The sequence below is a fragment of the Taeniopygia guttata genome, chromosome 9 (genome assembly GCF_048771995.1).
Source record: "Taeniopygia guttata chromosome 9, bTaeGut7.mat, whole genome shotgun sequence".
Lineage (NCBI taxonomy): Eukaryota > Metazoa > Chordata > Aves > Passeriformes > Estrildidae > Taeniopygia > Taeniopygia guttata.
In genome coordinates this window covers 25796107-25820807 of record NC_133034.1, presented here as the reverse complement: position 1 = coordinate 25820807, position 24701 = coordinate 25796107, and the positions used below count along the sequence as shown (strand labels likewise).

Sequence of the window (24701 nt, the reverse complement as noted above, 5' to 3'; positions counted from 1 at the left end):
AAAACCCAGGACATCTCTGATCTAGACAGTGCTCAATTCATAGTAAGATCTGAAATCTTCTGATGTCTCACTGAGGGGGAAAGGCGAGGAACTGAGTGGCTTTTGTATGGCAGCATAACACAGCCAGAAGACCAAGAAAATCACAAAAAACCCTATTCCCTCTTTCTTCAGCTGATACTTTCTTTGTAGGACTGCATCATTTAAAAATTGGTTATGACTTAATACTGAATAAAAGTATTTATTTATTTACTGAGAGAAAGCCGAAGCCCAGTTCTGCTGTTCCTCTGTCTGGTTTGCATCTGCTGCATTTTGTGCAGATCCTTCCCCACCCTGACCTGGCAGCTGCCACACCACACTTGCTGCAAAGTGTGCAAAAAACACCTGAACATCCACGAGTTCCCTTCAGGTGCTGCCAGGTTCATGCAAACAACAGCAAGTGGGACTGTGGTTGGAAAAACACCCAACAATCCCCCTCCCCTTCTTTTGGAGGGATCATCTATGTCCTGACTAGTCTACAGAGACCACAGCTCCACTTCATGGGGACAATTCCATGTTGAGAGCTTTTAATAACTTTCAGATGTCTTAATAGAATACAAGCCCCTGAAGAGAAAATTCCTAGTCTTAACTTGCAGAATTCATGAACTAATTTTTATCCATATGGAATTATTTATAGTGCAACTGAGGAAAAAATGCTCCAAATGATGATGCTGAGTACATCACCTCTTTGCAATGCATTACTAAAGTGTTCCCACACCATTTAACACCTACAGGACAATTCCACTCATCAGACTTCTCATGGAGAATCTGTTAGGGCTTGCCATGAAACAGGTAATTACTTTGGGAATCCTAGTAGTGTAATTTAATTATTGTGGTATTTTTCATTTAACCCAATAGTTTGTAGCATTTCCATCAGTTTACTTGACAAATGTCAAGTAAATTCACTTCCTCAAAAGTTCTCTTTTCCCTTTTTTCTCAGCCCCCAAACCAGACCTCTGAAAATGGTTTGAATTTGCAGACCTGATACACACTGAGATCACTTCTTCAGCATTAAAGGATAAGTTGTGCCTTTTATTCATATTTGTAATGGAAGTGCTCAATTATAAAATAATAATAACAATACAAAATACAGGTCTTCGTAAACAACTATTATTTGTCTCCCCGAAACACTTTTTGTTTTGCTTAGCAAGCTCTCCATTTCTGATGATTCTATTTTAGTGGATTTCAGCAGAACTACTTATGTAAGTTTGAAAACAAAAGTAACAGCAGAAAAGCAGAGATTTACACGAAGAGAATTTAGGTTTATATTCACCACATCATTTTAGTGCCTGGCAGCATGAGTATTTCAGTAGATGCAGTGACAGACATTGATAGCTGTACAGTTGGATGAGAAAAGCAAGAATTAGCTACAGAAATACTATTTTTTTGCTATATATTTTGCATACAGATTCCATGTGGAGACAGGAAGTCCATCAATCCACTATCCACTGCAAACCTCACATTTGTGCTTTTGTAGGAAAGTTAGAGCTAATCTAGACTGTAAGTTTTCTGAAACATGTTTATACAAAAAAGGCCAGGGAACCAGTTTTGGCTGACTGCTGTTTCATGTCCTGCATGATGTGGTAGCAACAGAGCTGTCAAAAATTGCTCAGAACTTAAATATGTACATGTTTCCCCACACCTTTATTTATCCAGCTCTGATCTCTTTTTTTGAATTCCTGCTTGTCAGTAAAAGGAGAAGAAAGCATATTGCACTTCTGGAAATGAAATGTGAGGGGTGCAGGTACACATTCCCCTTGGAACCTGAGCATCCCTCACACCTGAACCAAGCAGATGGCTCGTTAGCACAGACACCACCACTCCGGACAATCGGGACTCCCTGGGACGTCTATTTAAATAGGCCACCTGAACATTATTATTTTAGAGTTGCAATGGCTTTAATATCTACTCTGTAACTGCTCTCTCATCTTAAAAACAGACCATCTTTCCTCTCCACACTTCCTCTTAGTCTTCTACCCCAAGTATTATATAAGTCCTTTAGGAACTCAGCCCTGAAAATGGATTTATAACTACAGATCAAATTGTGCCACATAGTACTTATTTAAAGTATCTGACAAGCTCTCTGAAGTTTGTCTATGTTCCCTTTTTTGCTTAGACAACATATTAAAAACAAGTGCCCTGCCATTACTCATGCTTTTAACACTGAGATGTAATTGATAAAGCTGGTGGAAAGTCTGAAGAATGGTTTACACACAAAGCCAAGTGATTACTTACTGTTCAAAGCAGATGTTTTCAAGAAAATGAGCAACCTAGATTCTAGGAAATCCAGCAATGAATTATTGAAAAATCCATTAAAATAAAATCAAGCCAAACAGAAAGATTTCAGACATACCAAGTCTATCAAAGAGATGTGGATTTTCTCCAATACTGATATCACAATTTACTCAATATGAGTTTAAAATATATGAGAGAGTATGCTGCTGAACGCCACATGAGCTATCTGAAACCGTTCACACTTCTTTCTTTACTAGGTTAAATGAAACCTGATCTGGATTCCACTTGATCATAAGACTGGAATGCTGAAAATGCCATAATCTATTTATACATCAAATTGAAGAAACATTGCATGTCTTTAAATTTCACTGCATTCCAGTGTATTGGCTAAATAAGAACAGTTTACAAACTGTTTCACGTTCAAACCGAGAAAGAAAAGACAGACCAACCTGACTTATTTATCCTAAAGCCAGGATTGATTTGCTGGGTTTAAAACTATGGCCCAAACCCAGCTCTGCTCTGTGCCTTCCCTAAAAGCCTTGTTCTTGCAGCAGTAATTCATCACTACTGCCAAAACATGGCAGTTGCCTCATGATACTTCCAAATCCACAGTTCTTTTTTAGCCTCAAGAACAATCCCAAACTAGATTTGCAGCTCAGATTTTGTCCATGCTTCTCTTCCCTCTGCTTCTAAACCACAAATGGTTCAAAATACAGCAGACAGCAAGGCTGAGAACAACTGTGGTAAATAGGAACAGCCAAATCCAACAGATGAAAACCAATCAGGGGCTTATAGAGCCCAGGAGATACTGGCAGTAACCCATCCACCAACAGACCACCTCAGACCCCCCATGGAATGGCAGTCTCCAGTTCCACAGAATGCTATCTTTTGCCTCAGTTGTTTACAGAATATTTACAGTACAGTGGTGTTTGACATGTCATTCTGACTAAAGGATCTTCTCCTATTTAAACACCACAACTGTGTGCAGCACAAGATCTACAAAAGAAGTAAAGGGGCCCATCATGAAGAGCCTAACATGCTAAAGGCCTGTCTGTTGGTCTGTACAGATGTACATCCTAGGTTTTAACATCTCTCAGTAAAGAAAGACACAGCTGCCACTGACATTTGATGGGTTTTGCCATTGACTTGAAATGGGTCAGGATCAGGCTAACAACAGCTGATGGTATTTGATAGCATTTATTCATTTCTACTTACACTTTCAATGTGTTTCAATGTGTGAAACAGTATCCATTTTTCTCACATGTCATGCCCATGTTTTTTTTCCATTAGTTGTTGGATTTAGTGCCTATTATTTCCCATGTAGAATACTATGAACACTACAAACACTACAAAGACAAAAAGCAATTTTTTTAGAGTTAGGGGAGAGGAAAATTCTGTGCTTTTTGTCACATGAAACTTTAGGAAGAGCCTGAAGCTAAGTACTGCAGTACTATTCATGGTTCTCTGGATAGTTAGTGGCCTTTATAAATGCAAAAACCCCACTTAGACGTTCAAATAACTAATTTGCCATTTTCTGTGCCCTTGTTCCCTCCAGCAGTCTGTAACCTGGTATTCCAGGTCTTGTGTCTTACAGCTTGAAATTCAAAAGAACTTGAAATTCAAATTACAATTGCATCTCAGTTGGGTTTGAGATGATTTGGGGTAATTTAGAGGAGTCTTAAAAACAAGAATAATTTGAGTAAATGTCTTACTGCCTAGAACCACAAGTTTCATAAAAAGGAAAATGTACAGCTTACAGTAAGGAATTTCTGATACTACTGTTTATAAAATTTATAATGTTAATGCAGGATTTGATATGAGTCATCAGAAACAGAGTGCACTCTTAGAATATCTAGTTTTTATTAAGTCCTAAATTCCTCTTCAATTTTGAAAAGACCCTAGGGATAAATAAACTGCTTGTCGCTTGTTCATTACTTGCCAGTATGTTACTATTGCTAAGACAGTATCACATGGCTTGACCAAAATTTATGTCTCAGTACTTAACACACAAAAGAATGGTAAGTAGAGCTCTCAACAGTTCTCTGTATCTGCAGATAAGGCAGATGATAGATGGGAGAGAAAAAAAATTAAGATCAAAGAATGAAAAAAAACTCGTACAAAGCCATAATGCAGATCAATACCGACTGAGGGGTGAGACTGAAGCCAAAAAAACAATCCCCTCAACGTTTCCTACTGACTTTCCCTCAAACAGTCCCAGCCTGGACTCCTGACACTTGAGTAGATGCCCTACTTATTAGATCAAGGCCATCCCCAGGCTAGATTTTTGCCTCCAAGAGTTTGAATTTTGAAGTTCTTAAAGGCTGAGATATCTGAACCCATGCACTCTAGATACTAATAAACTGACTCCTTTTAATATTCCTACATCTTTCTTTTGAAAAACATTGTAATTTTAAAGTTTATATCAGGGTTTTTCAAAAGCTTAAATGTACACATACACCTATTAATAGACATTAATATTAATGTATTATATATATTAATATATATCTTTATCCAGCCGTGCATTCATTTCTGGGTGTGAGCACGTGTGTGACTGTGTTCTCTCCATAAGCACTCAGGGGATTAGTGCGTGCTGGTGACACACAGATTTCAGCCACCATCAGTGGGAAGCACCACCTTTTGACCATTTAAAATTCTAGAAACAAACAACATTGTAGTGCCACTTTCACTGGATACCTACAACTATCACACTCCGGAAGAACTTCTTTTTTAGTCTTCTATTACTTGTGGGAGCATTTCTGCCCTCAGTCCAGAGGCTGTGTGAGAGATACTTCTGTCACATGACTGGTGCATGATCTTTAAATGGCAGAATATGTAAAATATGTAAAATCACCTGCAGTGAGAACAGGAGAACCACAAGGAAAGCCACTAAGGGTCTCACTGCCACTGAAACCTGTACGGGGATCCTCCTAATGAAGTGTGTAATGGTGAAGGTGACAGAGTGGGGAAAATGAGCCAAACCTCTGTCAGGTGACACAGCAGCACTGAGAGGGAGCCTGCTGCCCTTCCCCTGCCTGCTGCATCTGTCCTGTCCAAGTCTTATAAACCAGGTACATGGACACCAGGAGGGTCCCACAGCACTGGCACAAACAGAAGGCTCGTGGGAACTCCTTTTAACTAACTGTGGCCAGTGTTTATCTTGAAGGAGAAAAAGGAATATGTACATGCTTGATACGTAATAAAAATATTAGTGTATTTGTGACCAACGTACTGGAATATTGTTCAGCACTAGTTCAACGTCCTAAAAATATTATCAGTGTAACACTGACAAGGCCATTGTGTGGTTTACTGTGTGGATCTTGGCTAACCTGGTTGTGGACTGTAGCAATTTTCATACTTGACTTTTCAGAAACCTTTCTGGTTTGTTAGTGAATCAGTTCACCTTATTCACTCTTGTTCCTTATCCTTTAACTATTTTACCTTTTATTAATTTCCCTTTCTTCTTTGCTAGGCCACAGTAGATGTCACACTGGCCCATTGCTCGCTGCACTGCTGGCATCAGGAGGGTCCGGCAGGGACTGTCCCCTGTGCTGGCACCTCCACAGCCCAGCTCTGCACCCTCGGCTGTGGAAGGACCTGGAAGGGCAGAAGTGTGTCCAGGGAACGGAGCTGGGAAGGGAATGGAGCCCCAGGAGGGACTGAGGGAGCTGGGAAGGGAATGGAGCCCCAGGAGGGGCTGAGGGAGCTGGGAAGGGAATGGAGCCCCAGGAGGGGCTGAGGGAGCTGGGAAGGGGCTCAGCCTGGAGAAAAGGAGGCTCAGGGGGGACCTTGTGGCTCTGCACAGCTCCTGCCAGGAGGGGACAGCCGGGGGGTCGGGCTGTGCTCCAGGGAACAGGGACAGGAGGAGAGGGAACGGCCTCAGGCTGGGCCAGGGCAGGCTCAGGGTGGAACCAGCAGGTACTTGCCCACGGAAAGAGCGGTCAGGGATTGGAGCTGCGCAGGGAGGGTGGGAGTGCCCATGCCCGGAGGTGTCCCGGGAAGGCCTGGCCGTGCAGCGGTGCTGCGGGCGGGTGGCGGGGCGGGCGCGGGGCGCAGCTCGGTCCCGGCGGTCCGTCCGCCGCGGCTCGGGCCCCGGCCGGTCCGGCCGAGCGGGCGCTGCCCGGCCCCGCCCGAGGAGGGCGCTCTCTCGCGCTCGCTGCGCCGCCGCGCACCCGCCGCCGGCCGGGGCTGCGCGCGGCCGGGCGCGACCAACCCCCGGGGGGAGGGGGGAACTCGGCGCGCGCCGCCATATCCCAACCGTCCCCCGAAGGCCGCGCTCCCCCGCCACCCCCGCGCCGCGCCGCGCCGCTTTGCGCCGGGCCGTGACGTCAGCCGCGGGGGGCGTGGCACGTCGCTCCCAGGGTGCAGCGCACAAGTTGAGCCCCATCTTGGGCGAGAGGAGCCGCGGCCCTACCGCGCTCCGGCAGCTCCGGGGCCGGCGCAGCGTAGCGGCTCCGCCCGCCCGCCAGCCCGCGGCCGCTCAGCGCCGCTCCCCGGGCCGCCGCGGCGCCGGCACCCCGCCCGCGGCGGGGCTTTGCCCGTGGGGCGAGCCCGCCGGCCGGTTGCGAGCAGGATGCGCCTGGCGCTGGTCTCCAGGTAGAGCGCGGAGCCAGCGGGGGGGGACACGGGGCCGCCCGGCCCTCGCCCGGCCAGCGCGGGGCCCCTCGCGCGGGGCGGGCCGCGGGCCCGCTGCTGCGGGGCGCTCGCAGCGGCGGCAGGGAGCAGAGGGAGGCCCGGCCGCGGGAAGAGGGCTGCGGAGAGGGAGGAAGAGGAGGAGCCCCGCCGCCCCCCGCCCGCTGCAGGAAGCCGCCGGAGGATGTACGGTAGCGCGGGGGGCCCGGCCGGCACGCCGTGACAGCCCTCCCCGGCACCCCGCTCGCCTCGCCACGGCCGGCCGAGCCCCTTCCTGCGGAGGAAACATGTCCAAGATGCCGGCCAAGAAGAAGAGCTGCTTCCAGATCACCAGCGTGACCACGGCGCAGGTGGCCAGCAGCATCACCGAGGACACTGAGAGCCTGGATGACCCGGATGAGTCTCGCACTGAGGACGTGTCTTCCGAAATCTTTGATGTTTCCCGAGCCACCGACTACGGCCCTGAGGACGTCTGCGAGCGGAGCTCCTCCGAAGAGACTCTCAACAACGTGGGCGAGGCCGAAACTCCCAGCAGCGTCTCTCCCAATCTCCTTTTGGACGGGCAGCTGGCTGTGGCTGCTGCTGGGGTGGCTGCAGGCCCCAACGGGGGGGCTGTGCCCAAAAGTTCGGCTGTGCCCCTGCCAGCTGCTGCCCCTGGCACTGCTGTGGGGGGAGGCAGCAGTGCTCAGGCTGCCCCATCCTCCACAGGGCCTACTGCACCCACTGCCCCCGGGGCCATGTCTCAGACAGCGGCTGCTGCGTGCAGCTCACGCTTCAGGGTGATCAAGCTGGACCACGGTACTGGGGAGCCCTACAGGCGAGGCCGATGGACGTGTATGGAGTATTATGACCGGGACACAGATGGTGGTGGTGTTCTGGGCAGGACTGGAGATTGCATTAGGCACAGCAGCACCTTCGAACAGGCTGCTCAAGAGAGGGACAGCGGCCTCGGTGCCACGGGAGGTTCTGTTGTGATCTCGGCCGTGCCAGCGTCAGCCCACGGTCCCGATTCTATAGCTGACAGCTCCTTGGCTGCTGTGTCACAGCTGCTTCAGACAGAGAAAATGAACCAGTCCTCTCTACAGCAACCTAATTTTGCCATTGGGCAACAGCAGCAGCCGCAACAGCCCGTAGGTGGGGCCGTACCTCAGAGTGCTGCTCAGCCTGTGTTTTCTGGGGCTTCGGGAGCAAGTCAGCAAATGATAGTGCCGCAGCAACCACAGCCACAGGTAAATCCACAGGGTGTTTCACAGGCTGGACCCAACGGGAAAGGCATGGCACCTCCAAATGTGACAGTAGGACAGCCAAGCATTCCTGTGGCCCAGCAGCAGGTGCAGCAGGCAAACATACCAGTGACTCAGCCTCAACAATTTGCTTATTCTCAGTCCCAGATTCCACCAGTGCATCTACTGCCGACACAGCCTCCTGGGCAGGCTGAATACATGCAGCACATGACAATTATGCAGTCTCAAGGAGCTATTCAGCAGGCTACTACAAGCTCTGCTCCAAGTACTGTGGCCTCCAGCCTTCCCGTGGGGCAGGTGACGGGCCAGAACCCCTCACCTGTGGGAGCGCCAGTGATGGGGGTGTCGGCGCAGCCCAGCGAAGCGGTCGGACAGGGATCGGGCTTGTTGCAGAGCCAGGCACAAGCGAGTCAGCCTGCCCTCCCGCAGCCGGGAGGCGTGGTGCAGCCAGGCCTCGGGCACACGGGGGTTGTGCAACAGAAATCTGTGACTCAGCATCCAATGGGGGGAAGCGGTCAAGTGTCGGGAATGCCCGGTGCTCCCCATGCTGTGGTCCCTGGAGTTCAGAGCGTGCCTGCGATTGTGCCCGGTACAAGTGTGCCTAGTGCGTCCACCACCGCTTCTGCTACGATGCCAAACGTCCCCGTTACGCTGGTGCAGTCCCAGCTGACGAGCCACCCTCCTGTCAGCAGAAGCAGTGGCGTGGTCCAGTCCCAGCACGTCGGACACTCGATGATGCAAGGTGCGCCCAGCGCGCCCGCCAGTCTGCCTCAGGCAAGCCTCGGACAGTTCCAGACCCAGGCCCAGTCCTTAGCAGGCCAGATTGATGATACTAGAAGAAAATCAGAACCCCTACCTCAGCCACCACTTTCTCTTATAGCTGAAAATAAACCTCTTGTGAAGCCTCCCATTCCAGACACTCTAGCAAATCCTCTTCAGTTACCTGCAAGTACTCCAATGAACAGTCTTGCCAGCTCTGTTTTTGGCATATCCATTCCTGTTGATGGTGATGAAGACAGGTATGAATTATTTTATGCCATAAAAAAACCCTGGTTTTTTTAGGGGGGAAAAAGTCAACTTTCAAGTTATTGCCAAGTGTTTCTTGTAAATTTGTATTTTCAGAAAGTCATGCTGAGGTTCACCTGGACTGTGTTTTTATTTTAAGAGTGCAAACCATAGCAAAGTATTTAGGCCGGTAGGGAATTGTACTTGTTTTTCGCAGGGTATGAGTGCAGTTACTTTTCTCACAAAAAGGGGTACAAAGTATCCTTAAGGCTGTTAATGCACGAATGTTACCTCTTAAAAAACAGAAGACTGGAAGCTGTCTTTCTGTTGCTAGTGGCTCGAGGTGTGAGGAGGGCTGTTCTCTCCTTTTTTCTGAATGCATTATAAAGCAGTTCAGTGACAGCTGGGTTAAAATGACACTGTCTTGCAGTGTTAAATCTGTGTGGTGCTATCTCAGGGCTTTTAACCCAGATTCTTGATTTTTACCCTGCTATGCAGTTACCAGTTTATAGTGTCAGTAAGGAAAGTACTTGCACTTGGCTGTGGATTTGTGTGCAAGTCCGTGTGCAGGGAAGGCTCTGCAGAAAGTGGTCCATTGTATTGAGAAAACAGACACTACTTTGGCAAAGATGAGGACATGGTGGGCAGTACAACCTTAGAGTGAGGGGTTTTTTAATTGGAAAGTAATTTGGAACTATGACTTGTGACAGAGGGGTGTGGTGTGGGCAGTCTCCTAAGAGGGCCTGAGAGAGGGAGTGGGTGTGTGCCTGCTGTTCCCATGGAAGTGTCAGACTGCTCTGAAGGCCAAACCACTTGATTGAGTTCTTTGAGGGAAAGAAGAATCAAGCAGTGTTTGAGCACTGAATTTAAGTCCCAACATTTACTGTCAGAATTGCTGCAGTTTGGAGGAAGGCAATACATATGTATTATTTGTTTTTAAAAACAGGCATTAGGCCATTATGAGCCGGTCTTGTGGTGAATTTCTCTGTAAGTCTTCCCTCACTTTGAGACAGCACCAGACATGAAGATAATACAGTCAGTGTTGCTTTGAGCATGTTTCAGTGGAGCTGGGGTGCAGTGGATGGGGAGAGCACCTCGAAGTGGATGTTTGGAGAGTTCAGGCTGCAGGTTTAATGCAGGCCTGTGCTCGCTGGTGCTTTGGCTGACACTGTGTCTGAGAAAGTAACTGCTGTGCTTTTCTGCAAGGAAAAGCCATGGTTTGGGAACCTGTGCTGGTTTTGATTCAAGTGGTAAAGGACTGACTGAAAGTTTAAAATTTACTCGCAGTTTGCCTACCTTAAGAGGATTGCTAATCTGGGTGACAAACTGACTTGTGTAAATAAGGTTTGATTTCAAGCTGGTGGGTTCTTTTCATAGCTCAGTGTTTTTTGAGAAGATGATTTGTCTGGTGTTTAATCATTCTGTTGATTCAGGAATCAAAAAGAACGAAATGCATTTTGCATTTGTTTTCCATAGCTTCTAATACTTAATATAAATTGTGGTAATGAACATTATTATCTGTGACAAGTTAATAACTTTTATGTAAAGATAGAGGAAAACTTATCCTGCTTATTCAAATTAGGGGCATCTAACTTTGTGTGGCACTCCAGTGGGTCAGTTCTTGGTGCTCTCACCAGAACACTGATTTTTAAAGTTAATTTTCTAGTTTAGTCCTTGAACTTGCCACCTTGCAGTGGTGCCTTACATGTTCATGTCTAAAGAGACTCTTTCAGTCACTTTGCCATGAGAACTACGAGTAAGAAATGGAACTGGGCTCTGAATGCAGTGTGCTCTGTTTGGTATGCCATGCTGTGATGTTCAGTAGAGAAACGAATGTGTGGTTATCAGTGAAGGAGTGCCTATGTGTCGTTTGTCAGCTTCTGCACTGCGTGATAAAACTGTGCTGTGTGCTGCCTTGTCAGAAAGCCAGAGCTCACGTGTGGTGTGAGAGTCTTTCCCAGCTGGGAAGGTGATTCTGCTAAGCCATGAAAGCTCACCTTAATCGGACCTAGACCTCACAGATAACGTAGGAGATAGATACAGAGACAGTAGATCAAAGTTTATTCTTTGCTCCCCTCAAACAGTAGCCTGACTTCCACTGGCTTCAGACAGAGAAAGGTGAGAATGAAAACCTAGCAGCTTGTTAAAGCTCTTTTACCTCTTGGTTTTAATTTGCTTTACTCTCTGAGAAGGCTTTATTGTAAAACTGTCTCCTGCTTGTCTGCTGTTCTGCTCTTGCTTTTTTCCTCTTTCCAGCCATTTAAATTGCCCTGCCACTCCCATGGGCTTTGCCCAGATGTCCTATCTATTGGAATCGGTGGCGAAATAGTTAATGAAGACCTTCAAGTGTCATTAATAGGCTGGGGGTTGACACTGATAAAGCTGTTAAAACATAAAGGGAGCTGATACGTCATGAGTCATGGTTTGTGCTGGCAGGTCCAGGAAGTTAGTGCACAGGTCAGTTCAGAGAGGTTACTTGGTGGTCATAGAAACTATAAATCTGTGGAAAGCATTTTTCTCTTTGTCTTTCATGCTATTAGTGTGTAACTGTCCCAGAAAGGGGGCTCAGTGCGGAGGCAGGTATCTACTGTTCTTCTGGCACCTTCAGTTATACTTCAGTATTTGCACATACTTGAAGCTTTACAGACTTGTGTAGATTATTCTCCTATAGTCATCTTCTAAAACAGTGACTCATCAAAGAGTCGTGTATAGCTCTCAATACCCTGGATTTACCTGGAAAGTCACCATTCTGAATATGAAGAGGAATTGTTTTAAAGGTAAAATAGTTAAGGTGGAAATTCTTTGAAAGCAGCATGTAGGTAATACAGTAAGCATGATGCAAAAAGTCAGTTCATGTATTTCTGAATTTTTTTTTATTACTCCTATCTTAGTCTGCTGTTTTAAATCAAACAGCATCTAAGGTTATTAGGGGTGGAGGTGATCTACCCTGATATATAAAGAGAACTATGTTTATAGATTGCTTTCTTCCAAGCCATTGCCCAAAGACTTTTAATTTCCTGTTCCCATAGCCCAGTACACTTTGACAGTAGTCTATAAAAACCTGTGGTTTCTTGCATTGACCTGATGAATAGTGAAGAATCAATTAATTGGAAAATCTTGTCTGGGGGGGAAGAAAGGGTAGATAGGTAGTCCAAAAGAATGAAAGGGATAAAGTCTTTGGTGTGTCACACCTTCCTTGAAAAGCAAAACCAATATTTCAGTTGGTGAGTCCAAATTGCTGAGTTCTTAAAAAGAAAAAAATTGTTGTGTGAAAGTTATGAAATATTTACAGCATAACACATTTTCCTCTTTAGATGTGGCTGCAAATAAAATAAGCTGTAGCAGTATTAAAGGATGGAGGAACTAGGACTGGTACTGAGACAGATGTGGTTATTGCTGCTTCAGACAGGGAGCCTGAAAAATACTAATTGTGTAAAAACATTAGAACTAGATCTCAAAATTGCTCTGACTCTTCTTTTGTTGGACTTCAGCACTAGTACTAATTATTTTGAGGGGAGGGCAGTTAAAGCACCTGAGAGGATTTTGGTATCAGTGTGTGTCAGGTTCTCTGCTTGCCCTTATGCCCATGTATACACAAATTTGTAATTGACAAGCAGAATATTTCATCTGGCTTAATAACTTTATTTTGGCTCTTGGGGGAAAAGAAATATGTGGCTTCTGTTGAAAGAATGTTACTGAGAAAGCTTGTTCAAACCTCCTACATGCTTGGCAGACTTTTGGGGCAAAATATTACTAGGACTGTTGGAAAAGGAGCAGAGTACAGATCATTTTCCAGAGATAACTGACCGGCTTGAACTGTTCCGGCTGTATTCCAGAAACACTAATGAATGGCTGCAATTGTGAGCTGTCAGCTATGGCAGCTGAGCTGTTAAGAACCCGATTGTGCAGGGCTCTCTGCGGCGTGGCTGCAGGCTCAGCTAAAGCATGTATTTGTATGGAGCACTAACTGCTGGGAGAGCTGTGCTGTTGAGACCATGTTCATCATATGAGGACAAAACTGGGCATGGGGTCACCTAAGTGTTGCCCTAGATGAATATTTTATTGTGCTCCTAAAGAAAAAAGTAAGTTTTCTTGCAAGTACCTTCCAGTACATGATACTTGAATTGCATTAGTTCTCAGTCTTATCCCTTTCTTCACCTTGCCCATAAACTTTGTAGATGTTTGAGCTCTCCTACAGCTGCAGACGTGTTCTCAGCTCTCCTGCTGAAGGCCTGCGTTTGAATGTGTGTGGAAGCAGGTGGGAATGAAGCCTGGACGACACGCTCCAGAGCCTGGAGAGCCTTCAGTTTGACGGACGGTTCGAAAACTGAGCAGGGACTTCTGGGGTGGCCTCTCCAGCTCGTGGCAGAAACGGTGGTTAATGCAAAGAAACTGCAGTTGCTTGTGTTCACTGCTTGCTGTACTTTCTATAACAAAAATTACCAAAGGTAAATGCAGCACTGCATGGGTTTCTGCGTGGTAGAAAGCCTATTGTGCTGTGCAGTCAATTTTGGAGTGGTGCAAGATAGCTAAACAAAACTGGTTACTTGTTTGACAGTACTGCTTCCCAGTTTAAACATTCAAATGCCTTTGTTAAGGTGGAGTCAATATATTCTTAAAATTAATGAGGTGCAAGTGTTTCAGATGAGAGACTTATTAAAAAGAGGAAATGGGGAAAGTAGTTAAAAGAAATTCACAGTGATACTGTTCAGATTGTTTCAAAGACTGTAGTGACCAGCCCTGACAGGAGAGGTTCCCTGTACCTCAGACTCCTGAGCGTTCTGCTCAGCTGCTGGGGGTTATTTTTTTCCTCATCTCCTATAGAAGATGTTCCATAGCTGATTTCTGAGTGCTGTCTGTATGACAGAAATAACAGCATATGTTTTATGGAAGCTATTTTAAACTTCTTGTTAAAAGCTGAATATTGAAGTATTTGGATGTTTTGAAAAGGCAGGACTGCTCTCAGAAGGCCCAAAAGTTCTCCGAGGCTGCATTTTTACAGGAGCTGCTGATAATTTTTATGACTTCAGGTGACAGTATGGTAAAGAGGAGTTGCTCCCTGTTACTGTACTGGATACTGTTGCACATTGAGGCTGTATTTTAATTCTTTCCTGCTTAAAAACTGACAGCAGTTTCTGTTACGAAGGAGAAGCGCAAAGCTTGTTTGTGCTTTTTGTGTCAGCAGTGGTTCCTTAAGAAACTTCTGTGAGATGACTCCTGCTAAAGTACCTCTGGATGGTTCTGTTCAGTAAATCTAGATTGTCAGGCACAGGTGTCTGCTTTTATTCCTATATTTGACAAAGTATAAAGATAGAAGTATTTATAGTAACTGCTAAAGCCACTGTCTTTTGAGAAGATTCTCCAGACATAAGAGGTCACTTGAAGTGCAGAGTAAGGTTGTACTTTAAACTTCACACTTCATAAATATGAGTGTGTATTAAGTGCCAGGAAATCTTTGCCTTATGGGATAGTCTATTTTCATTCAGGCAGGGCAGGTGAATTACTTGGCCATATGAAGGACAGCTATATGCTTGTCTTAATTTTCTTTGTCAAGCAAAGCAAAATTAGTCCAAGAGTGTGTCTATCTGTTCTCCCTTTGAAGCTACGAAGGACGCATTTGGATTGTGACAGCCTGCTTGAGTGCTTTTGTCCGTGCAGAGAGAAGGTAGAAACATGAATTAGTGCCCTGGAGAGGTGTCAGCTGTCAGTCGCACTGACAGCTGCCGGGTTTGTCTGGTACACACTAAAGGTGCTAAACTGGAGTGGGGATCTTGACACAGCCCTGCAGGTGTGGCCCAGCAGTGCTGAGGCGAAGGATTGCCTCCCTCCAGCTGCTGGACTTTGCCCTGTGCAGCCCAGGAGAGCATTCACCCCCTCTGCAGGGAGGGCAGAGTCCTGAAGGTTTGTCTGGGAGGGGAGGAGTGTGCCAGACGTGTGAGCTTGCAGGGAGGAGTGTAGATTGGATAGGAGATGAGATACTGCTTTCAGTGAAGCTTTTGCATCCATGTCAAGCAGATTAAATATCCAGTATAGGATGGGGTGGTCAGAAATGAGGGTTAAAAAGCCCTGCTTGCTTCTTCATCGAGTTACCCCTGTTTTTGTAGGGGTGGGGATGAGAGCACCTGGGAATGTCTCCTATGTAGAACACTCTTCGGTGGGTGCAAGGCCTGCAATTACCTTGACCGACCCAACAAATGCATTTTTAAAAATACTTTATCTGTAAACCAAGTGATGGGCACTAACAGACAGCACAGGCTGGCCTGAAACTGTTGAGACTTTGTAAATTGTGTGAGAAGGCAGACAGATTTATAATATACTGTGTAAAAAACCATGCCATACATGGCCTAGGAGCTAATATCCTTTTTTAAAGCCAAGTGTGTAATTTGAAACATTTGCTCATACATGCATTCCTGACCATTATCACATTAGTAGGACAGGTGGGATTTGTCTGAGTCTGCTTAAAGCTGTTTTGTCACTCATTTTTCCCCCCAACAGATACTGAAATATTTTGTTGTCAAAAAAACAGGAGCTGTTGGTATTTAGGGTAAATACTCAAGCCCACCCAGAGCAGGGGAAGGTTGATGCCAGTGTTTCAACAGAGCAGGCAAGTGATCAGTGACACGCCTCTGCCAGACTTCATACTCTGTGTATTTGAGTCAGTTGTCTGCATTTCCTTCTCCTTAGAGACTTCTGGTCACTGCAGGAAGTTATTTGCCAAAATCTTTTGAGAGCAAGGTGAAAAAGTATGGGCTACTGCTTTTGGTTTATCCAGTGAAGATCAGTTCCCTGCAGTGTGCTTTCTCTATGCTGTTACAGTATATTTGTTTTGTAGTACCTATGAAACCCCTTTTAATCCATTGTGGTGTTTGAGAGCCACTGTCCCAAAAGCTGTCATGAGCTTGCCTTTCCTCTCTCTTGCTAAAACGTGCCTGAAACTGAGTGTTAAAGCTTTGAATTCTTGCTGGTCTTCTAGGGTGTATATAGCAAATATAATGGCTTTAAGGAACTGCGTGAACAGAATATACAATTAAACACATCACTTCAGAGCTTGAGATGTTATTTTCCTTAATTTTGCATTGACTCCCCCACATTTAGTCCCTGTCAGTTTTCTCCTGCAAAGCTTTGTGCTCCAGTTACTGTTCTGGAGATTGAGTCTTATGAAAGGAAGCTAATTCAGAGTTGCAGCTGCTTTAAATAGAAGGTGCTAAAAATAAAGTGAAACATCTTTTAAAAAAAAAAAGAATAGAGAAGGAATTCTGTTACTAGTGTAAATATCTCAAAATGCCATAAACTATGCTGCGAGTTTCTTGATAAACTGTGATCAAGTGATCATCAAATCTCTCATCCAGATCTCAGATGAACCCTGCCAAGTGCTGTAGTTTTGAGAGCAGCTGTAATCAGTGCTCATTGCAGGTCATAGTCAGTACCCCAGTAAACAGGCTTTTAGGGGGGAGCACTGAGACACAGAACTGAAAACTACCTTGGGTTTGAAATACTTCTGGCTAAAAGTACATCCAGTCTTTTATAAACTTAGGCACTAAAGGGGGATAAATTTGTTGTCCTTTAGTGCACAAACACATCCATGTATGGTGACGGTTCTCTTGAGCTCAGACTGCATACTTACCTTACTATTGGGTCTCTTACCTATTCAGTAGTAATTCTGATGTAGTAGTAATTCAGTAGTAATTTTCTGATAGAAAAGGCTGACTATGTTTGTTTGCTAATTCCCTCTTCAAGGTATCTTTGAATCACTTCTTCGTCCAAGTGCTTGGTTCAGTTCTGGCTCTGGAGCAGTAACACAGATGCACAAAGTTCCACTATTGTGCTTCCTTTGATAAATATAACCGAAGAACACTTTTTTGGGACAAAATGCCTAACTCCTATATCCTGTGCACAGGATGGGAACTGGAAGATTGCTATTGACTTCCCCATCCTACTGCATGATTAATGACCTTACTTCTAGGATCAAGGTTATGAGAATAGGTAGACATAAATCCTTTTGGAGAGCTAGTGTCCAAACCATGAAAGTAAGCTAAGGACTCAGGCATGAATAAAGCAACACTTCAGTTACTCTCTCTATGTCTTGTGTAGAGGTTTGATACCCTTGCCAGACTTGTATTTTTAAAATTCTGTTTAGATTTTTTTCAGTGGAATTGCAGTCAGCTACTCATGTTTTGTACTTGTGCAGCTGATTATTGATACCAGAGCTTACTGGTTCCCCCTTACCCTTATTGAATTGCACCCTTTTTATTTCAGACCATTGCTCCAATTGGGCAGGATTTTCCTGAATTCTATTCCTGCTTTCCAGAGTACTTGCAGATCTTCTGCAGGTATAGAGATAGTCTGTACTGCACTGCCCAAGTAATGGATTAAAGTATCCCATGACACCCTTGGAGGAGGCCTTGGGAGAGCCCTGAGGAATGATCCTTGCACTGATCCCTTGGAGAGCCACATGCACAGAGTAGTTGCCAATGGTGGGCTCGCTTTTTATGAGCCGAGCTGTTGCCAACAAAAGTGTCATGCAAGGTGGCATTAAAAGCTCAACTCATTTTATGACATGGCCACATCTCCTGTGGCTTTCTATCTGATGCCTGTTAATGGTTCTCAGAAGGAATTATGGCTGAAGTGAGCGTCTGTAAAGGTAACCCATGTGTGCTTGCTGCCGTCTGGGTAGTGAATATGTGTGTCTGTTCTTCTTTGGATTTCCTTAGAGCATGGATTGTCTGACCTGTTCTCATGTTCTTCAAAGATAGGTGGTTAGGCCTTTTGGGTGTTTGGCATCATTTCTGTTCTCAAACCTAAAGAAAATAACTCAGTGGAGTTGAGAGAGATTTGTCTGAGGTGGTATTAATTTTTTATTTTGGGAAAAAAGTGCTATTTTACATGTGTTCTTGTTGTTGCCCTCAATTGCTGAGGTTGGTCAGTAGCTTGAAGATTGAAATGTGTTCATGAACAATGATATTACTATTTATTTCAAAGGAAGTAGCTGGTAAAAAGGCATCTGTGCAGCAGTCCCTGTGTGTCGGGCTGATACCCAGTCCAAAGCCAGTATCATTACTTGAACCAAAAGGCATTTATCTCTATACTTGATGATTTGACAGCTTTTGCAGGCATGGTTTCTAGCAAACAGAGCCTTCAAGGATGAAGTTTGTATTTGGTGTATTGTCCTGATGAATGGCAGTGGGGGGACACACTTCCACCTGTGACAAGGTCTAGGCTTCCCTTTTAAAGGGACAGCTTCATGTCCTGGGCATTCAGAGAACTGAGTAAGTTCTCCTTGTTTAAATTTGGATCAGATTTTCTGCTGCATGAAAACTGTTCTTAAAAACAAGAGCAGGGAGTGAGTTGTGAATATTTGCATTCATGAGCTTTTAAAGGACATAAATGCAGTATGTGTTGTAGGACTTGTTTAGAGAGACATAGAGGCATTTTTGGCCACTTGAGATACATTTCGAATGTTTAAGTGTACTAAGCTGGGAATGAAATTCAGCCCGTGTACCCTTGGGGATACCTGGTCTCTCTCACCAGAGATGGAGGAAGAGAAGTTCTGGAGTACCTTCTGTGGAAGGTGGTTGCTATTTCTCTGGGACATTTTAGTCCTGTGTGGCTCTTGGTTCCTCTGTATCAATCTGCCAGGGACTGGGACTGGGTCCTGACCTCAGACCTGGCAGTCTGCCAGGGAGGAGACATAGGCAGTCTGCTTTTCTGCTCCAGGATGTCCCTGTGTTCACTTAGGGCAGTGTCAGGAGGACTTGTGGGGCTCCAGCTGTGGCACAGCAGCAGCAGGCTAGGTTTTACTGCTCCTGTAAACTGTTTTCTCAGTTGTTTCTGCAAACAGAAAGGCATTTTAGTCGTTCCCTAACCTTTCACTGTTTCCTATGGTTAAACTAGATGCCTCAGCAGTCTGAAACTCAGTCATATTAGTTCAGATCTGCATGTGAGGCATCATTCATGATGCCTCTTTGGATTTACTTTTCCTGTTTAGGTACACATATCCCCATTAATTATTTTTAAAATATATAGCTGTGGAGTAGAAAAGATTCTCTTACTTGTCTGCAGCAATGCAAAAGCAATTTCAACAGAAGGGGTTACAAATGAGAATCTAATAAGGAAAATTTTTCCGTATATTTTCAGATGCTTGCTTAAGAACATTACAAAAATACAAAGTATAGAGGGTATCAGTATAAAAATAGACTATATGGAATACATGCTGTGTGGTTATAAACCACTTTTTATACCTAACAGTAGCAACCCGGCTTTATATGCTACAAGTAAATTTATCTTGGAAGTTAAATGACTTTCTATTTACAGCCTCATTCCAAGGAAGGGACTGTGCATGCTCCTGACAGCTGCATTAGAAAGAGGAGCCCGGGCCTGGGCCTTGCTTTCAGCAAAGGAGTGCTCTCTTGATCTGCAGATGCCAATTATTCTCCACATGTCAAGTCCTATTACACAAATGTCCTTTAGCTATTGTGTTGCTCTTCCTGTAATTATTTGTCGAGTTGTATGCAGTGCTTCTTAGGAAAATGTGGATCTTACCAACACAGGAGGATGGTGTTTATCAGTTTTGATCAAGCAACTTCTGTAACAGGTTTTAAGCTGAATTCCAGACTCACGTGGATTTTTTTTCTGGAAGGGTACAGTGCTGAAGGTGGGAAAAGGAATGACAGACACTTTAAACTCAGAAACTTCCTGATCGTTGCTGATACACAAGTACCACTATCCTTCCAAGATTTTTGGTATACAACTGTCATGAGAATCGAATTATTTATGATAGTATTTTGTTATGGTATTGCTTCTGTGATGTTTTTGTTTTATTTTATGTGATTTTTCTTATGCAGTAATTGTACTTCTGTTTAAATAACTTGAAGTCAGTTGTTTTTAGAAATACTCCTGCCATAAACTTAGAGAAGAGATTGATACCTGTGCTTCCAATGTGATACAAACTTCTCATTTTAAAACTGATTCTAAACGGACTTTGAGCTCATGCTTGCATTTCTGAAGATCTTTCAGCAAGGCTGTTGCCTCGGTCTCTAGGGCTGGCGTGGCTCTGCCCATATGAGGATGAGCAGTTTGAGGAAGGGAGTTTCTAAGCTCCAGTATAACGCAGCTGCAGCCACTGCCAGCAGAGAACTGTGTGCTTCGTCCAGTATCTGGTTTACAACAAACGTTCAGATGAGGCTTTGGAGAAGTAAAATTTTCTAATGACACTGGCAGTGTAGTTGCCATGGTGGGGCTGAGGCTGAAGGGTCAGGCTGCCTCGGGGCTCTGGCACTGGAATGTGGCCACAGTGTTCCAGCAAGTGTGCTGTGCTCTGGGCTTGTGGCTGTGAGAGTGCTCTGGTGGTGCAGGGCCAGGGGCCTCCATCAGCCCTTGCCCTGTTGCACCTCGGGAAGGGGAAGGGGAAGGTGACTGAGAGATGCTTACAAAGGTAATTGACATTCCATTTTTAATTTCTAGCTGGATCTGTTTTTCAGTTATAACTTGATCTGTCATAGTTTAAATGTGGCATATTGAGCTCTGACTTCCAGGTCCCCTTGGAGGAATCATCTGTTTTGAGTATAAAGCAGGGGGTTAAGTAAGATGGAAACACTGGGTACTGTGTACAGAGGTAGTCTGGGGCATACCAAAAATGGGAAAGGTGTCTCTTGGGTTTAGGTATGTTTGGCATTAGGGTGGTGATCAGCTAAACTATACAGTGTTGCCAGCAGGACAGGAGATGTCTCACTGTTGGCCTTACAGTCTCATCTTTGTACAGGAGCAGCCTGATATAGCCTGAAAATCCATTGGCTGGAGAATTACTATTTTGTTTTGGATCCATGTGTCCTTAATGCAAACCCATAGAAACAGTAGGGCCTTTCAAGCATTAGTTTAACCTGTCTGTACAGCTAATTTGCTTTGTAATGCAGGTTGAATTAAGAGAGTTGGTATTTTTATTACGTACCAATTTTCAATGTCTCTGTCTGATTCTTGGATCTCATAGGAATCCGTCAACTGCATTCTACCAAGCGTTCCATTTCAACAAGTTACACGAGTCAAAGACCACCTGGGATAGGTATGGATGCTTGAGTATGGAATGCATACATGCTGAGGTATGCATGAAGTGCTTTGCTCTATGCAAGTTTCTCATTGTTTTTGTTTGCACACAACTGCTGCCTGTGTTCAGAATTCCATATTGGGCTTCTGCAGTTTGAAGAGGTGAAAGCAGTCATGGAAGTGAAGTGTTTGTTCTGAAACATGGAACTAAACTCTGAAATATGACATGACTTTTTTTCTTCCTCCTTCCATTATGCATGTATCATACATGATGTGTAAGCTCAGAGTTTAATGCTAGTCAGCTCCTTGGTGACCTTCGCCAAAATATTTATAGTTTCCTTTTCCACAAGAGGAAACTTTTTGGCATTGAGTCCTGTATCAGAAAACACGTTGTGAAAATATTATGTTTAAACACAATTTTGGCAAAGTTAAGATATTTATGTCTTTAAACCAGGAAAAAAACCTTTCTGGCTTACTTTCATTGTGCTTAAGTAAAGCTGGATGGGGAACATAGGTGAACTGTGACAAGGACAAAGTAAATCTCCAAAGTTAGCATTGAACTCATGGTGAGAAACTGCAGTGAAGTGCAACAGAGTCTTATCTGGCATGGATAGGACTTGAAAGAGGTGCATTACTAATTCATCAGTACCTGCAAACTGTTTCTCTCCTGTGCTTTAATGATTTTGAGGGATTTTTTTTTTTTTGTCAGCATTGAGTCAAAGTCGTGGTGATGATGTGATTTAATGCCTTGTGCTGCTCTGGCTTGTCAAAACTTCTGCTTAACAGGCTGTGTAGAATGTAAATTTTGTTTGGCTGTTGAAGTATTGATAACCATTTCGTCACTGTCCTGGCTGTATTTGACTTGAAAGGCTTCTCAACTTGCACAGCTCAACTGAATCCTTTAAAGTTTGCTTGGCAGCAGTTTGTATATTGCACAATGATGAAGATTATAAGTAATGCTAAGTGTTCTGCTCTTTTTTAAAAAATTATTTTGTATTGCTGGGGTGCTGGCATTAAGCTCAGTTTCAAAGCATATCTTCCTTTTTCAGCAGTAAGTTGCATGAATTTATGTTTTTGCTTTAGGCTTTGGATGATGGCACTTCCCTGTATTTATGGAACAGAGTTGGTATTTAGGTTTCAAGGACTTTGTTATTTCACTGGAACAAACTTCAGGGCTTAGAATACACATTTGGTTTGTAGATCAAAAGGTCACTTAGTGGTCTAGCCTTTAGCTGTTTCTCTATTTTCGTGCCTCAAAATAAGTTTTAAGATGAGAGCGCTAATTCAAAATACCCTAAAATCAAACAATGAATTATTAAGATGGAGGCTTCACAAATCTGACATTTATGTACAATGCCCGAAGCAAACACTGGAAATGTGGAATATAGAACATTAAATTCAGGTAGAAGAATGTAAATGATTGCCTTTAAAATAACCTTGCATCTTTGCCAGTGAACTCTTTGTGGTAAAAACAAGCGTTTGTGAGAACACAGAATGCAATTCATCAGGATTGATGCATGTTTTAAACTTAGAATCCATTCAAATTCCAAAGTCTTTGACAGGATTTTGCAGGTTTTGCATTTATACCCCAGTTACTGGATTTTAAGGTCACATTAGGCAGCTTTCCTTCACTGGATGAGTGAAACTGAGAAGCTGTCAGCTATAAACTTCCAGGAGGAGCTGGTGGAGGGGTGCCAGGGCCATCAGTGGGCAGGGCAGCTGGTGGTGGGAGGTGGGCAGGATGCAGCAGGGGCTATAACAAGAGCATGGTGTGGGGCTTCTTTTGGTCAGCTCTAGTGGCAGAAAGAGTGCTGGTGACACTGAAACCAGTAAGTGTTAGGGAGATACTGGTTGTTATTGACACATGAGCAGGGATGTTTTCATGCACAGTGCTCGCATAGGTGTTGCTGAAGGCACAAGCCTCATGTGTTGGTCTTTTCAACTGCTGTGATTTAAGAAGGGGAATAGTGGCTTCTTGGCATATTCACATGGGTTTGGGTGATTGCTCTTTTGGGCCTGGGTTGTCTTTGCACAATAAAGGTGCCATGCCATCTTTTGGTGGGTCTGCCTAAAGCACAGACATTATTGGTAGTCTTGAATTTAAAGTAGTAGGATTTATGTTTCCATTGCATTTATGTGTGAAGCATTAAACCTTCACAATATAAATTAACTCATAAAGCGTGTGTGGGAGTTCCTGATGCGGTAAATTCACTGCTTCAGGTTGTCACACATTCTCACATGGCTTTGACAAAGAACAATAATGGAAGTCTGCAGTACTCACACAGATCCTCTTTCCAGGCTGGCTAGGTGATTGGATTGCTTGGGATGCTATCACTATAAAATCTCTCTATGGGATGGAGGCTAATTAAGTAGACCTTAACTCTTTCAAGAATAGAAAAGTTTTCTCTGGATAGACTGAACAGCTCAACCAGTGGCTCATAAATGAGTAAACAATGAGGGGAAAGAATAAATGAGCACAGGGCTGGAGCTCCAGCCTGCCCAGTGTGGCAGCACTGCCCTGGGCACCTGCCAGCCCAGGCACATGGTACTTAGTGGCTGTTATCAAGTGTTCCAGGCTCAGCAGTGAAGCGATAAGAGCCGTGTGGCAGCAGTGAGAGCAAAGAGTGGCCACTAGCAAGCAATGGGCTCTAAGAGACTCAGGCAAGCAAGCCCATGGCAAGCACAGGAGTTTCCAGGCAATAGCTGCACAGAAGGAACAGCTATCCATTCCATCTAGAACATCCCAGTCAAATCTGTCCTTACCTCAAACCCTTCCAAGCCCATGCTGGGTGCCAGAAAGGTCTGTCTTGGTTTAATCCTGCTGGCACTAAGCCCCATGCAGCCACTCGCTCAGCTCCCCTGGCTCCCAGAAGGGGAAAAGTGAGAGAACGTGTCAGTCGAGATAAAGACAGTTTAATAGGTAAAGCAAAAGCCACTGAGATTTTTTTAAACCATCAAAATGAGGATTTCTTTGACAAAATGGGCTTTTGTCTACATGGTGTTTAAGGTAGGAAAACATTGGGTTTACCATCCATCTCTGGGAATGACACTGTGCTTGGGGCATCTTTGATGTTTTTGCTGACTGTAGATCTTGCTGTGTACCTTGTGGGCTTCAGTGTGAACTTGGTGTACCAATATATCATCTTTTTGGTAGAGCCTTCATTGACATGACCTTAACTGGGAGGTCCAAGTCAAAAAAGAAGTGTGCCCTGTTCAGTGTATCTGTTTGATACTTTGTGGGCTGCAGAAGCTCAGTGTGGGATGGGGGATTTGCTGTTAAAAACAAATATTACATGCCTAATGCACCCTTTCATCTGCTCTGTGGTACTTAATGTGGATTTTTTGCAGTTTTGACAATAATTGTCAGACTTCTGTAACTCTTGGAGCAATCAGTAATTGGTCTTTTTTCACAAGAGCTAAATGGTGTCTTTCCTCTTCTAATCCCAGGATTTGCAAGTTGCGGCATTTGCTCTACAGTGGATGGTACACTCACCGAATGTGTCACACTCTCTCTCC

At 44.5% G+C, this 24701-nt stretch overlaps 2 protein-coding genes across 4 annotated transcripts in view; both read left to right on the top strand.

Annotated features, from left to right (window-relative positions):
• Positions 1–5560, top strand: part of LOC115496385 (uncharacterized) — a 57227-nt gene extending 51667 nt beyond the window's left edge. The window contains exon 5 of the mRNA XM_072933681.1: positions 977–5560. Within this exon, the coding sequence (XP_072789782.1) occupies positions 977–1007 (31 nt within the window). The 3' untranslated portion in view covers positions 1008–5560. The remainder of the gene's footprint in view (positions 1–976) is intronic.
• Positions 5561–6608: 1048 nt separating this feature from the next.
• TSC22D2 (TSC22 domain family member 2) overlaps positions 6609–24701 on the top strand; it is a 23257-nt gene continuing 5164 nt past the window's right edge. Inside the window, exons 1-2 of one of the 3 annotated variants that reach the window (XM_030280361.4) lie at positions 6609–9163; positions 21133–21241. In XM_030280361.4, coding sequence (XP_030136221.3) covers positions 7188–9163; positions 21133–21241 — 2085 coding nt within the window. In that variant the 5' untranslated portion in view covers positions 6609–7187. The remainder of the gene's footprint in view (positions 9164–21132; positions 21242–24701) is intronic. The other 2 variants (XM_030280359.4, XM_072933674.1) reach the window with 2 other exon arrangements.